Here is a 15,880-nt window from a genome sequence, read left to right on the forward strand (position 1 = left end):
TGCTAAGTCACTTCAGTCATGTCTGACTCTGTGCGACCCCACAGATGGCAGCCCACCAGGCTCCCCCGTCCCTGGGATTCTCCAGGCAAGGACACTGGAGTGGGTTGCCATTTCCCTCTCCAATGCATAAAAGTGAAAAGTGAAAGTAAAGTTGCTCAGTCATGTCTGACTCTTAGCAACCCCATGGCCTGCAGCCTACCAGGCTCCTCCGTCCATGGGATTTTCCAGGCAAGAGTACTGGAGTGGGGTGCCATTGCCTTCTCCTGTTTACTTGTATAGTTGGATTAAAATCTACAATCTTGCTAGCTATATTTCATTTGCTCCATCTGTTCTTTATTTTTTGCCCTTTCTCCCATTTCTTGGGATATTGGAGCATATTTTGTATTTCCATTTTATCTCTATTGCCTTATCATTTATACCTCTTTTTATTTCCTGTAGTTTTACTAGGGTTTACAATATCTACTTTCAGTTAATTTGAGTTAAACTTCAAATGTATACCTCATCCTGTGTAAAGACCTATAAAAGTGTATTTCTAATTCTCCGCTCTGTCATCATATTAGGTTGGTACAAAAGCAACTGTGGTTTCGCACTGTTGAACTTTGCTGTTTGATACTGGAATACATTCTTAAATAAATGTGGGTATGTCATACATCATTTTAATGTACAATTCTCACTTTATTTTTTTGCTAATGACTTACTTTGTGTGTATGTTAATCACAGTCGTGTTCGACTCTCTGTGACCTCATGGAGCCTGCCAGGCTCCTCTGTCCATGGAATTCTCCAGGCAAGAATACTGGACTGGGTTGCCATTTCCTCCTCCATAATAACTTACTACTTGCTGTTTATATTTATTTTAGACTAGAGAAATGATGTTAGACAAAAAGCAAATTCGAGCAATTTTCTTATTCAAGTTTAAAATGGATCGTAAAGCAGCAGAGACAACTTGCAGTATCAACAACACATCTGGCCCAGGAACTGTTAACAAATGTACAGGGCAGCGGTAGTTGCAGAAGTTTTGCAAAGGAGAGAAAGCCTTGAAGACGAGGAGCACAGTGGCTAGCCATCAGAAACTGACAATGACCAAGTGAGAGGATCACTGAAGCTGATCCTCTTACAACTACACCAGAAGTTGCCAAAGAATTCAACACTGACCATTCTACAGTCGGTTGGCATTTAAAGCAAACTGGAAAGGTGTAAAAGCTCGATAAGTGGGTACCACAGGAGCTGACTGAAAAATAAAAGAAACTGTCATTTTGAAGTGTCATCCTCTTTTATTCTATACAACAATGATGAATCATTGCCTGATGGGATTGTGATGTATGACAAAAAGTGGATTTTGTACGACAGCCAGCAATGACCAATTCAGTGGTCAGACTGAGAAGAAGCTCCAAAGCACTTCGCAAAGCCAAACTTGTATCAAAAAAAGATCACAGTCACTGGTGGTTTGCTGCCTGTCTTATCTACTGTGGTTTTCTGAATCCCGATGAAACCATTACATGTGAGAAGTATGTTCAGCAAATCTATGAGATGCATCAAAAACTGGCATGCCTACAGCTGAAACTGGTCAACAGAATGGGCCCAGTTCTTTTCCATGACAATGTCCAACCACACATTGCACAATCAACACTTCAAAAGTTGAATGAATAGGGCTACAAAGTTTTGCCTCATCCACCATATTCACCTGACCTCTTGCCAACCGACTACCACTTCTTTAAGCATCTTGACAATTTCTTGCAGAGAAAATGCTTCCACAACCAGGAAGAGGCAGAAAATGCTTTCCAAGAGTTCGCTGAATCCCAAAACATGGATTTTTATGCTACAGGAATAAATAAACTTATTTCTTGTTGGGAAAAATGTGTTGATTATAATGATTCCTCTTTTGATTAATAAAGATATATTTGAGCTTAATTATAATGATGTAAAATTCATGATCCAAAACCACAATTACTTTTTTACCAACTTAATATTAATATATTTTATTTCTACATGTGCTGTAAACACAAAAGTCACTGCCACTACTCTTGCTTTAGAGTCAACTATCTTCTGAAGCAAGTAAGAAGAGGGAAAACCGCCAGATCTTGGTTTCTAATAACATTCTCCAAAAACAGGCCAAGGTTCCTCAGAGAAATGCCTGATTGTAGAACTGGAGCAAAAAACACACAAGATGATCCTGAAGCATTCCAAAGTAACCAGAAAATAAAACAGTAACTCCCCTACCTTTTCCCCTGCTAAAAAAAACCCACAACAACAAGGGTATATAAAAGGGGACAGGAACCAAGTGAATAGTCCTCAATAGCTAAAGCTGGAACAATCTGAGCAACAGAATAAACCAGCACTGGTAGAATCATATATTAACAGAATTTAGTACTACTATAACCTAAAGTATAAAATCAATGTGCATGAGTTCATATTAATATAAACAAATGATTAAATGAGAGAGAACAATAAGTAACCTGTGCAGAAGAACTCCAAATAATCTATAATCTGCAGTAAAAAAGGTGGAATATAACCTCCATTCCTTATATGTGGGCCTCACACAGTAAGTTTCTTCCAAAGAGGGCAGTATGGGAAGGGGAAAAATAGCAGCAAGTGAAATACTACACCAGCAGTGGTCAAAGTAATCAATAGTCATGGACATAGTATGTACCCCTGATATAATGTGATGAAAAGGGCACACTAGTTCCATGACCTTCCTCCCTCAAATGTGTAAAACCAGCCTAACCATGAGGGAAACATCAGAAACACTCCAACTGAGGAACATTCTATAGCATACCTGACCGGTACTCCTCAGAACTGTCAAGGTCACTAAAGTAAGTAAAGTCTTAGATAAATACCAAAAGACAAGAAGAGCCTAAAAAGACATGACTACTATGTCTACTACTACTAGATAAACTACTATTCGATATGGTATGCTGGACTGGATTCCAGAACAGAAAAAGACATAAGGCTAAAAACTAAGAGTATTTGAATACTCTGGACTTTAAAACAATGTATAAATGGACTTTATAACAGTTTATCAACATTCACTCATTAGCTGTAATACTAATCTGTTAGTAACAGGAGAAACTGACTGTGAAGCATATGGGAACTTTCTGTACTATCTTTGCTATCTTTATATGAATTTAAAACTGTTTTAAAATTGAAATTTATAAAATAGAAGACAAAATTAACTTTATTTTTATCTTCATTTATTCCATTTCCATTGTTCTTTATTTACTGTACAGACCCAAGAATTTTCTAGTAGCATATTCCTTCTTCCAAAGGCCATCCTTTAATTTTTTCTGTAGAGTATATATGTCTCTTGGCAATAAATTCCCACGTTTTTGTTTGAGAAAGTTTTTATTTCTTTTTCATATCTTGAAAGATATTTTTGCTGGGTACAAAATTCTAGGTTAAGAGGAGGTATTGCTTTGTGTTTTGTTTTCTTTTGACTCTTCTCTTTACATTTCATTTTCTGTTCATTCTATGGACAGATTTTTATAACACTGTACAGGAGGCAGTGACTAAAACCATCCCCAAGAAAAAGAAATATTTACAAAGCAAAATGGTTGTCTGAAGAGGCCTTACATATAGCTGAGGAAAGAAGAGAAGCAAAAGGCAAAGGAGAAAAGGAAAGATACATCCATCTAAATGCAGAGTTCCAAAGAATAGCAAGGAGAGATAAGAAAGCCTTAAGTGAACAATGCAAAGAAATAGAGGAAAACAACAGAATGGAAAAGACTAGAGATCTCTTCAAGAAAATTAAGAGATACCAAGGAATATTTCATGCAAGATGGGTACATTAAGGGACAGAAACAGTATGGACCTAACAAAATCAGAAGAGATTAAAAAGAGGTGGCAACAATACACAGAAGAACTGTACAAAAAGGTCTCAGTGACCTGGATGACCGCAATGCTATGATCTCTCACCCAGAGTAAGACATCCTGGAATGCAAAGTTACATAGGCATCAGGGAATCATTACTATGAACAAAGCTAAAGGAGATGATAGAATGTCAAATGAACTATTTCAAATCTGAAAAGATGATGCTGTTAAAGTGCTTCATTCAATATGCCAGCAAATTTGGAAAACTCAGCAGCGGCCACAGGACTGGAAAAGGTCAGCTTTCATTCCAATCCCAAAGAAAGGCAATGCCAAAGACTGTTCAAACTACTGCACAATTGCACCCATTTCACATGCTAGCACAGTAGTGCTCAAAATCCTTTAAGCTAGGCTTCTCGTCAATCGAGAAAACCCTCAGATGTACAAACTGGATTTAGAAAAGGCAGAGGAATCAGAGATCAAACTGCCAACATCTGTTGGATCATAGAGAAAGCAAAGGAATTCCAGGGAAACGACTACTTCTGCTTCCTTGACTACTCTAAAGCCTTTGACTCTGTGGATCACAACAAACTGGAAAATTCCTGAAGAGATGCAAATACCCCACCACCTTATCTGCCTCCTGAGAAATCTGTATGCAGGTCAGGAAGCAACAGTTAGAATTGGACATGGTACAACAGACTGGTTCCAAATTGGGAAAGGAGTACGTCAAGGCTGTATATTGGCACCCTGCTTATTTAATTTACACACAGAGTACATCATGTGAAATGACAGGCTGGATGAAGCTCAAGTTGGAATCAAGATTGCTGGGAGAAATAAATATCCTCAGATATGCAGATGATACAACCCTAATGGCAGAAGTGAAGAGGAACTAAAGAGCTTCTCAATGAAGGTGAAAGAGGAGAGTGAAAAAGTTGGCTTCAAACTCACCATTCAAAAAACAAAGATGATGGCATCCAGTCCCATCACTTCATAGCAAATAGATGGGGGAAAATGCAAACAGCGACAGATTTTATTTTCTTGGGCTCCAAAATCACTGTGGACAGTGACTGCAGCCATGAAATTAAAATACACTTATTCCTCAAAGAAAAGTCATGACAAACCTAGACAGCATATTAAAAAGCAGAGATATCACTTTGCTGACAAAGTTGGTCTAGTCAAAGCTATGGTTTTTCCTGTAGTCATGCATGGGTGTGAGAGTTGGACCATAAAGAAGGCTGAGCACCAAGAAATTGATGCTTTTGAACTGTGGTGCTGGAAAAGACTCTTGAGAGTCCCATGAACAGCAAAAAGATCAAACCAGTCAATCCTAAAGGAAATTAACCCTGAATAGTCACTCCAAGGACTGATGCTGAAGCTCCAATACTTTGGCCACCTGATGCAAAGACCTGACTCATTAGAAAAAACCCTGATGGTGGGAAAGATTGAGGACAGGAGGAAAAGTGGGAGACAGGATGAGATGGCTGGATGGCATCACCAGCTCAATGGACATGAGTCTGTGCAAACTCCAGGAGATGGTGAAGGACAGGAAACCCTGGTATGCTGCAGTCCATGGGGTGGAAAAGAGTCAGACATGACTGAGAACAGCAACAACTTCTGTTTATATTTCAGTCTGGATGATTTTTACTTACAGTAGACCTATAGGTCTTCCTCCTACCAGGCCTTTAGTGCAGAGTTTGGGTTAATTTAATTAAGAACTAGGCTGAGTTTGTGTTTCGTTGTTGGTATTGTTACCCTCAGTATAGTTACCACAGGCCTCAAATGCCTCTGGGGGCAGTGGAAGACTGGTTTGCTAGAGGTATTTTTGCTTGTTTTTTCCCAAAGAAAACTGCTACATTCTCAGTTTTAAGGCTTCTCCTTTGTGTTATGCATCAGGTTGCAGCCTTCTCAGAAATTCTGGCATGATATGGCACTGTTCCTTCTCCTTCACCACAGGCTGAAAGAGTTTCCCTGCCCCATTGCCCCAGTACAGTGGGAATTCACCAGTCCCCTAAGGGTGACCATTTGTGTTGCTCATCTCCACACAGATTAAGACTCCTATTCCACAGGAGTGAAATAGAAGTACCCAGAGAAAACTTTTTGCCCATTCTGTAGTGGTGGCTCTTCCTCTATCCCAGCGCTATACCAAAAAGGAGATTTTTTTTCAGAACATTCCCAATTTTTTCTGCAAGAGAGCCTAAGACTTGACTAGCCAGGAGCTGACTGTGGCTCAGATCATGAGATCCTCATTGCCAAATTCAGACTTAAATTGAAGAAAGTAGGAACCTAAATCAAATCCCTTATGATTATACAGTGGAAGTGAGAAATAGATTTAAGGACCTAGATCTGATAGATAGAGTGCCTGATGAACTATGGACGGAGGTTCGTAACATTGCACAGGAGACAGATATCAAGACCATTCCCATGGAAAAGAAATGCAAAAAAGCAAAATGGCTGTCTGGGGAGGCCTTACAAATAGCTGTGAAAAAAACAGAAGCGAAAAGCAAAGGAGAAAAGGAAAGATATAAGCATCTGAATGCAGAGTTCCAAAGAATAGCAAGAGACAAGAAAGCCTTCCTCAGCGATCAATGCAAAGAAATAGAGGAAAACAACAGAATGGGAAAGACTGGAGATCTCTTCAAGAAAATCAGAGATACCAAAGGAATATTTCACGCAAAGATGGGCTCATTAAAGACAGAAATGGTATGGACCTAACGTAATCAGAAGATATTAAGAGGTAGCAAGATTACACAGAAGAACTGTATAAGAAAGAGCTTCAGGACCAAGATGATCATGATGCTGTGATCACTAACCTAGAGCCAGACATCCTGGAATGGGAAGTCAAGCGGGCCTTAGAAAGCATCGCTATGAACAAAGCTAGTGGAGGTGATGGAATTCCAGTTGAGCTATTTCAAATCTTGAAAGATGATGCTGTGAAAGTGCTGCACTCAATATGCCAGCAAATCTGGAAAACTCAGCAGTGACCACAGGACTGGAAATGGTCAGTTTTCATTCCAATCCCAAAGAAAGGCAATGCCAAAGAATGCTCAAACTACCGCACAACTGCACTCATGTCACTCACTAGTAAAGTAAGGCTCAAAATTCTCCAAGCCAGGCTTCAGCAATACTCGAACTGTGAACTTCCAGATGTTCAAGCTGGTTTTAGAAAAGGCAGAGGAACCAGAGATCAAATTGCTAACATCCGCTGGATCATCGAAAAAGCAAGAGAGTCCTAGAAAAACATCTATTTCTGCTTTATTGACTATGTCAAAGCCTTTGACTGTGTGGATCACAATAAACTGTGGAAAATTCTGAGAGAGATGGGAATATCAGACCACCTGACCTGCCTCTTGAGAAATCTGTATGCAGGTCAGGAAGTAACAGTTAGAACTGGACAGGGAACAAGAGACTGGTTCCAAATAGGAAAAGGAGTACGTTAAGGCTTTATATTGTCACCCTGCTTCTTTAACTTCTATGCAGAGTACATCATGGGCTGGAAGAAACACAAGCTGGAATCAAGATTGCCGGGAGAAATATCAATAACCTCAGATATGCAGATGATACCACCCTTATGGCAGAAAGTGAAGAGGAACTAAAAAGCCTCTTGATGAAAGTGAAAGAGGAGAGTGAAAAATTTGGCTTAAATCTCAACATTCAGAAAACGAAGATCATGGCATCTGGTCCCATCACTTCATGGGAAACAGATGGGCAAACAGTAGAAACAGTGTCAGACTTTATTTTTCTGGGCTCCAAAATCACTGCAGATGGTGACTACAGCCATGAAATTAAAAGACACTTACTCCTTGGAAGAAAAGTTATGACCAACCTAGGTAGCATATTTAGAAGCGAAGACATTCGTTTACCAACAAAGGTTCATCTAGACAAGGCTATGGTTTTTCCTGTGGTCATGTATGGATGTGAGAGTTGGACTTTGAAGAAAGCTGAGTGCCGAAGAATTGATGCTTTTGAACTGTGGTGTTGGAGAAGACTCTTGAGAGTCCCTTGGACTGCAAGGAGACCCAACCAGTCCATTCTGAAGGAGATCAGCCCGGGGATTTCTTTGGAAGGAATGATGCTAAAGCTGAAACTCCAGTCCTTTGGCCACCTCATGTGAAGAGTTGACTCATTGGAAAAGACTCTGATGCTGGGAGGGATTTGGGGCAGGAGGAGAAGGGGACAACCGAGGATGAGATGGCTGGATGGCATCACTGACTCGATGGACGTGAGTTTGAGTGGACTCTGGGAGTTGGTGATGTACAGGGAGGCCCAGGGTGCTGCGATTCATGGGGTCGCAAAGAGTCGGACAAGACTGAGCGATTGAACTGAACTGATATCGCTATCCCAGAGGTTTCACAGAGCTCTTCCTGTGAACACTTGGCCTCCAGCAATTCACCAATCACCCTAGCTTAACTCATTATCTGTGTCTTGCCCAGATAAGTCCGTGCTCCAATGTTCTCTCCCTGTAGTATCTGTCCCTTCCTAGAGTCTGGGCCAGCTGGTCCCCTGAAATCTCAATACTACAATGTGTTCAAGAAAAACTATGAACTTGCTTGTCCAATATTTTGTTTAGTGTAAGGCTGGGAGCAAGTTTTCAGTTTTCTATATATCTGAATGAAAAAGCACTTTGCTTTTTGACTTAATGAGTTTCAGTTCTGGCTCTCTTTTGCACTATGTTGGACCAGTACTGACCTTTCCCTTGGTCTCCTTATCTTACCTAGCAAAGATCACAGTTTGAGCTTCCAATGATACAATGCACATAGAGACGTCTGGGAATCCATAAAGTATTATACAGTGTAGAATAATTATCTAAACCCTGATAGCACTGCTTTTACTTAAAAATCAATCAAATGGCAAGTTCAGCAGCTGCATAGTAGAAAGACCACCTGGTATATCACACTGATTGTTTGAAGTCAGACAGATAAAACTTGCATATATAACTTTTTGTGTAGAAAGCTAAGTTGATAAACATTCTCCCCTTCTTCATAGACCCAGGATTCAAAAGCAAACAAGGCTGGAACATTGTTAAGGGCTAGAGTGGGAAGACCTATATTCTTTATAGAGTTAAATGGGAAGGTTATTTGAGAAGGAGTAAACAAAAAAACTTATTAGCAGAAGTTTTTATGCATTCTTTCCTATTCTATAATAGTTCTCTTTGTACGTAGAACTTTCTAACAAATCGAGTTTTTATTACAGAAAGGAATATGCTAAAGCTACTGAAACTATGCAAAAGCACAGAGAACTACTTAAGTCAAGTTTAATTTATCAAATTGAGGATGAGATCTCTAAGTAAAGATTCCAGTCCAGTAAATGAAAATTAACATAATAACTTCTTCATATTTAGCTTTAATTTAAATAACCATTAAGTAGGTTTATCTCCAGTTTTTTCATAATCTGTTTTTGTGTAGTTAAAACAGACTTGTCTCTTCAAATACTAATTTCCAATAGAAATACTCATTAGGAAAAGGTCTAGATCCCATGGAAGTACAGAAAATTCCAAAGGAAAACATATACTATGTATATAATGCATGTTTTAAAGAATGAAAAATTTAACGTACCAGTGGAGGCATCATGCCCTTGCTGGAAGGGGGGATGACAACTCGAAGATCGGGTTTTCGACTGTTCATTCCAAGACTGCCACCACCTGGAGGAGGGGGAGACTTTGTAGGCATAACTTTGCCTAAACTATTTGCACCAGTAGTTCCGATCAAATTTGGAGAAGCTCTTGAGTTTACAAATCCATTCCCTGGAAAAAAGAGAATTCATTCATTATATGAAACAAGTTATTAAAATACTTTGGTACAAATATGTTTTCCTCAGCCCCAGGTTTCAAGTGAATCTTATAATAATACTCATAACCATGTTATCTTTGAATAAGCAAAAAATAAAAATAAAAATGTCAACCTAGTCTGAAATACATTAAGACTAACACCACTTGTTCCCAGCCTTACTACTTGGACCTGCTCAGAGAAACTTGAAACACAAGATCTTCCTAAAGGGGTCTCTCTGACTGAGGGACAGAGATGATGGGGGATATAAGAAGATGCCTGAGATCAACCTATTCATTCATTCTCACAAGAAAACAGGACATTCCTACTAAGTTCAGGGCATCTCGTTAACTGAAGCTTATTTAGCACTCAGCTCTAAAGCCTTATTTTCACTGAGTACTTCTTCTTTACAGCTCTACCTAGAGCTGTTCTATTTCTTTAGCTGCCACTCAGGTCTTCATTAAGTATTTGTGATTTCTATAACTTTAATCATCTAACTCCTACTTTTTAACTTTCCTTAAGAATTAGAAAAATAGAGGAAAACAACAGAATGGGAAAGACTAGAGATCTCTTCAAGAAAATCAAATATCAAGGGAACATTTCATGCAAAGATGGGCTCGATAAAGGACAGAAACAGTATGGACTGAACAGAAGCAGAAGATATTAAGAAGACGTGGCAAGAATACATAGAAGAACTGTACACAAAAGATCTTCATGTCCCAGATAACCATGATGGTGTGATCACTCACCTAGAGCCAGACATCCTAGAATGTGAAGTCAAGCGGGCCTTAGGAAGCATTACTATGAACAAAGCTAGCAGCGGTGATGGAATTCCAGTTGAGCTATTTCAAATCTGAAAAGATGATGCTGTTAAACTTCGACACTCAATATGCCAGCAAATTTGGAAAACTCAGCAGTGGCTATAGGACTGGAAAAGGTTAGTTTTCATTCCAATCCCAAAGAAAGGCAATGCCAAAGAATGCTCAAACTACTGCACAATTGCACTCCTCTCACATGCTAGCAAAGTAATGCTCAAAATTCTCCAAGTAGGCTTCAACAGTACATTAACTGTGAACTTCCAGATGTTCAAGCTGGATTTAGAAACGGCAGAGGAACCAGAGATCAAATTGACAACATCCGCTGGGTAAACGAAAAAGCAAGAGAGTTCCAAAAAAAAATTTACTTCTGCTTTACTGACTATGCAAAAGCCTTTGACTGTGGATTGTGACAAACTGGAAAATTCTTTAAGAGATGGGAATACCACATCACCTTATCTGCCTCCTGAGAAATCTGTACGCAGATCAAGAAGCAACAGTTAGAACTGGACATGGAATAACAGACTGGTTCCAAATCAGGAAAGGAGTACAACAAGGCTGCATATTGTCACCCTGCTTATTTAACTTATATGCCGAGTATATCATGCGAAATGCCGGGCTCGATGAAGCTCAAGCTGAGATCAAGATTTCTGGGAAAATTATCAATAACCTCAGATATGCATGTGACAGCACACTTACGGCAGAAAGTGAAGAAGAATTAAAGAGCCTCTTGATGAAAGTGAAAGAGGAGAGTGAAAAAGCTGGCTTAACACTCAACATTCAGAAAACTAAGATTATGGCATCTGGTCCCATCACTTCATGGTAAACAGATGGGGAAACAATGGAAACAGTGAGAGACTTCAAAAACACTGCAGATGGTTACTGCAGCCATGAAATTAAGACGCTTTCTCCTTGGAAGAAAAGCTATGACCAACCTAGACAGCATATTAAAAATCAAGACATGTTATTTTGCCTACAAAGTTCCATCTAGTCAAAGCTATGGTTTTTCCATTAGTCATGTATGGATGGATGTGAGAGTTGGACCATTAAGAAAGCTGAGAGCTGAAGAATTGACACTTTTGAACTGTGGTGTTGGAGAAGACCCTTGAGAGTCCCTTGGACTGAAAGGAGATCAATCCTAGAGGAAATCAGTCCTGAATATTCATTAGAAGGACGGATGCTGAAGTTGAAACTCCAATACTTTGGCCCCCTGATGCGAAGAACTGACTCATTGGAAAAGACCCTGATGCTGGGAAAGACTGAAGGCAGGGAAGAGAAGGGGACAACAGAGGATGAGATGGTTGGATGGCCATCAATGACTTGATGGACATGAGTTTGAGCAAGCTCTGGGAGTTGGTGATGGACAGGGAACCTTGGCGTGCTGCAGTCCATGGGGTCACAAAGAGTTGGACACAGCTCACTGACTGAACTGAACTGCTAAGCAAGTCAATTGGATATAAAATGCTCATCAAATAAATAAGATTAAAACTATTTCTCTTAAGAAAAAGGCATGAATCTGTGTTCTTAATTTCTCTGATAATATATAGAAGACTCTTATTTACTTGATTTGCACTCAAACCTGAAGGATAAAGCGGTATTTCCTCTCAAATACATTATAAAATGATGCAAAGGTATAATTTAGAAAAATGCATTATTAAGAAATACTAACTTTTTCCATGTGGAATCTATGTACCAGAGTAACCCATGATAATCAAATTACAAGAATGAAAGGGGACCTAAAAGCATGATATTTCTGAGTGTGAAGTCAGAGTCTGCAGCGGATGATTACAAGATGATGTAAAAAGCATTTGGTAACTTGCCAGACTGAAACAGATGTACCATTCATTATTTTGTGGAGTATAGTGATATACTACCTAATGTATGCCATCTTACTTCCAGTTCATTTTTTTATGACCAAAAAGAAGATATTGTTGGGACAAACTTTTGAAGTATATACTTTTAAGTATATAACTCATCTTGTCCCAGCCTACAAATTTAGGAATAAAGTACTGACTCTAAATGAATAAACCCAATATAATGTGACTTTTATTAAAATGTGTTTTCAGGCTTTATGAAAACTTATGCCTTGATACCACTGTGACAACAATGCTTAGCATTGCATACTAATACCTCTAGAAAGTTGACAAAGCTAATCTTAATTATGGTCCTATAGCTCTAAGGTAAGTCATTCAATTGTATCAATCTGGCTCTTATTTCAGAATATCTTATCGGCTGAAATATTGCACTGACGTGGCTGGAAAGAAGCACTCCCATGTTCTTAATTCTACTCTTCTAAGGCTTATTACTATGAATCTACCCGAGAGGTTGAACTGACATGGAAAGGATTTTGAAAATCTCCAAAGATTCTGAAAAATTCATCCAAAGCAAGGTTAATAATTAACTCTGTCATAGTTGACAAGTTTATCATAAAATCAAACTTTCAGCAGATTACTCAATAAAAAAGTAAATAAATGAAAATATATTTAAAGTCTATAGAAATTATGTCATTTGTATAAAGAAATTAAGTTTCTAAAATTTAAAAAGATCATGGGTTTTAAAATCACTGATGACTTATTTACTTGATTCAATGAAAATTCCTATATGATGAACATGGATTTTGTCCATTAAACACTTAGGATCGAAAACAGAAAATCATGAGATTCAGGTTCTTCTGTATTCCCTCTAAACCTCTTCTGAGTGCACAGTCCCTGAAAGGCTACATTCTCCTGCTCTTTTAGAGACTTCATGCATCCCCATGGCTTCAACCTCTGCCTCAATGACTCTTAAATCTGTATTTCTGCTTTGTGTCTCCTAATTTCCAGGCTACACACAACCATGTGGTGGGAAGTTTCTCCCAGATATGCTGCTGTCATTTCATACTCAACCTGTTTTAAATGACTGTTCTACTGTTTCCTCCATCCTGCCCATTCTCACTTTCATAGAGCTATCAAGCTTTGCTAGTCTTTCTTGATAATCCCTTTCTCCATACCTATCTCTTCTTTTTAAGTGTCACTGCCTCTGCTGTAACGCAAATCCTTATTACCTTCACTCAACCCTAATCAACTCCAAGATCTCACTGAGCTCATTCTACTCCAGTATATTTCTCTTTCTCTAAATGTTTTAGAAAAGTGAAATTGCTGGATTTTGGTGATTTTACTTTGCTTGATCTTTGAACATAGGCCCAAGGTTAAGGAGTTCCCCAAATCATCTCAACTACAGCATTACCTGAGTATTAAATGAAAATTCTCTCTAGAGAAATTTACTTAGTAAACCATATTCAATAAGCAGATTGCCTCCATGATAAATGTATACAATTTATAATATGTGCAAAACTAGCAGGTTTTATTTGGATAACAACATTTATAACATACTTACAAAATCATTTTATAAGAAAAAGACAAATGAATGCTCCAATTTACTATAATAATTTTATGACTGAAGAGGTACCATACTGTCAAGGCTGCATTTTGTCACCCTGCTTATTTAACTTATATGAAGAGTACATCATGTGAAATGCTGGGCTGGAAGACTCACAAGCTGGAATCAAGATTGCTGGGAGAAATATCAACAACCTCAGATAGGCAGATACCACTTTAAAGGCAGAAACTGAAGAGGAACTCAAGAGCCTAGTGAAAAAGTTGGCTTAAAACTCAACATTCATTAAACTAAGATGGCATCCGGTCCCATCACTTCATGGCAAATAGATATGACAAAATTTTATTTTCTTGGGCTCCAAAATCACTGTGGATGGTAACTGCAGTCACAAAATTAACAGACGCTTGTTCCTTTGAAGAAAAGCTATCACAAACCTAGACAACAGCATATTAAAATGCAGAGACATCACTTTGCTGACAAAGGTCCATACAGTTAAAGCTATGGTTTTTCCAGTAGTCATGTACAGGTGGACCATAAAGAAGGCCGAGTGCCAAGGAATAGATGCTTCTGAATTGTGGTGTTGGAGAAGACTCTTGTGAGTCCTCCCTTGGACTGCAAGGAGATCAAACCAGTCAATCCTAAAGGAAATCAACACTGAACAGTGATTGGAAGGACTGTTGCTGATACTGAAACTCCAATACTTTGGCTATCTGATGCAAAGAGCTGACTCATTGGAAAAGACCCGACTCATTGGAAAAGACCCTGATGCTGGGAAAGATTGAGGGCAACAGGAGAAGAGGATGACAGATGATGAGATGGTTGGATGGCAGCACTGACTCAATGGACATGGGTTTGAGCAAACTCCGGTAGATAGTGAAAGACAAGAAAGGGTGGTGTGCTGCAGTTCATGGGGTTGCAAAGAGTTGGACAGGACTCAGAGACTCAACAAGAACAACAAAGTTCAAAAACTAGAAAAAAAGGAGGGAACACAGACATTCCCACTATTCTAACTATTATAATCATTTCAGGTTTCTTCTCCTTTCCATGTATATATTTTTGGCATAGTTTTAAATCACAACTAAAAAGGAATTAAGCTGAAATTTTTAATTTACTTAATTTTCGTATGTTGAATATGTTGATATTTTCCTGTTTTTCCCTACTAGAAATAATGTTGCAAGGAACCTTTGCATAATCTGATTGATTTCTTTAGGAGAGATTCTTAGAAATGTGATAACTTACATATTTCTTACATATCTTAGAGGAAAATGGGTGTTTTTATGACTACTGAAATATCCTGTCAATAACTTTCCAAAACGACTGTTACTAATTTGCAATACTACAAACAAATAACAGATCATCAGCTTTAACCACCTTCATCAGCTTTCCATGTCACAATAAAAAGTGGCAATAGTTGGCAATTACTAGGTGGGGATTTTTGGTTTCATTTTTATTTGAATTTATGATTATGATCAACAATGAACATCCTTTTCAATTTTAAAAATACTAGTTAGGTTTCTTTTCTGCACTGCACATTTAAGGACATTAAATGTTTATCCATTTATCAAATATTAGATACAGCTTGTACTTTATCTTCTTCTCTTTTACATTTTTACTGGACTTTAGTTGCTTTACAATGTGTTAGTTTCTACTGTAGAGCAAAATGAATCAGCTATACATACAATTCCCTCCTTTTTAGATTTCCTTGCCCTACAGGTCACCACAGTACATTAATTAAGTAGAGTTCCTGTGCTGTAGAGTATGTTCTCATTACTGTTCCATTTTATACACAGTAGCAACAGTGTGTATGTGTTAATCCCATGCCAAACCTATTCCCCCTTGGTATCCACACATTTGTTCTCTATGCCTGTGTCTCTATTTCCTATTTCTCTTAAGAATGAAAAAAATCTATTCTTTCACATAAGATGGCTTGGGAAAGTGGCTGCAGGCTCAGTGCCTGCAGAGTTGAACATAGAGGACCCACAGTCTTTACAGCTTTGCACTTTGCCGACCTTGGCTGTTGTTGGCTTGTCTTTATACCGACTCACTTCATGATTTTAAGATTAAGCTGCCTATCAGCTGCTACATGCAGACAGTAAAGCTCAGACTCAAAAGGCCACCAAATCTTTG

General features: G+C 38.5%; 1 protein-coding gene across 1 annotated transcript in view; it reads right to left on the reverse strand.

Annotated features, from left to right (window-relative positions):
* The window catches only part of MEF2A (myocyte enhancer factor 2A), a 186,926-nt gene that overhangs the window by 20,688 nt on the left and 150,358 nt on the right, over positions 1 to 15,880 (reverse strand). The window contains exon 9 of the mRNA XM_068991072.1: positions 9,354 to 9,541. Coding sequence (XP_068847173.1) covers positions 9,354 to 9,541 — 188 coding nt within the window. The remainder of the gene's footprint in view (positions 1 to 9,353; positions 9,542 to 15,880) is intronic.

Source organism: Capricornis sumatraensis, chromosome 19 (genome assembly GCF_032405125.1).
Source record: "Capricornis sumatraensis isolate serow.1 chromosome 19, serow.2, whole genome shotgun sequence".
In the NCBI taxonomy this organism is placed as follows: Eukaryota; Metazoa; Chordata; class Mammalia; order Artiodactyla; family Bovidae; genus Capricornis; species Capricornis sumatraensis.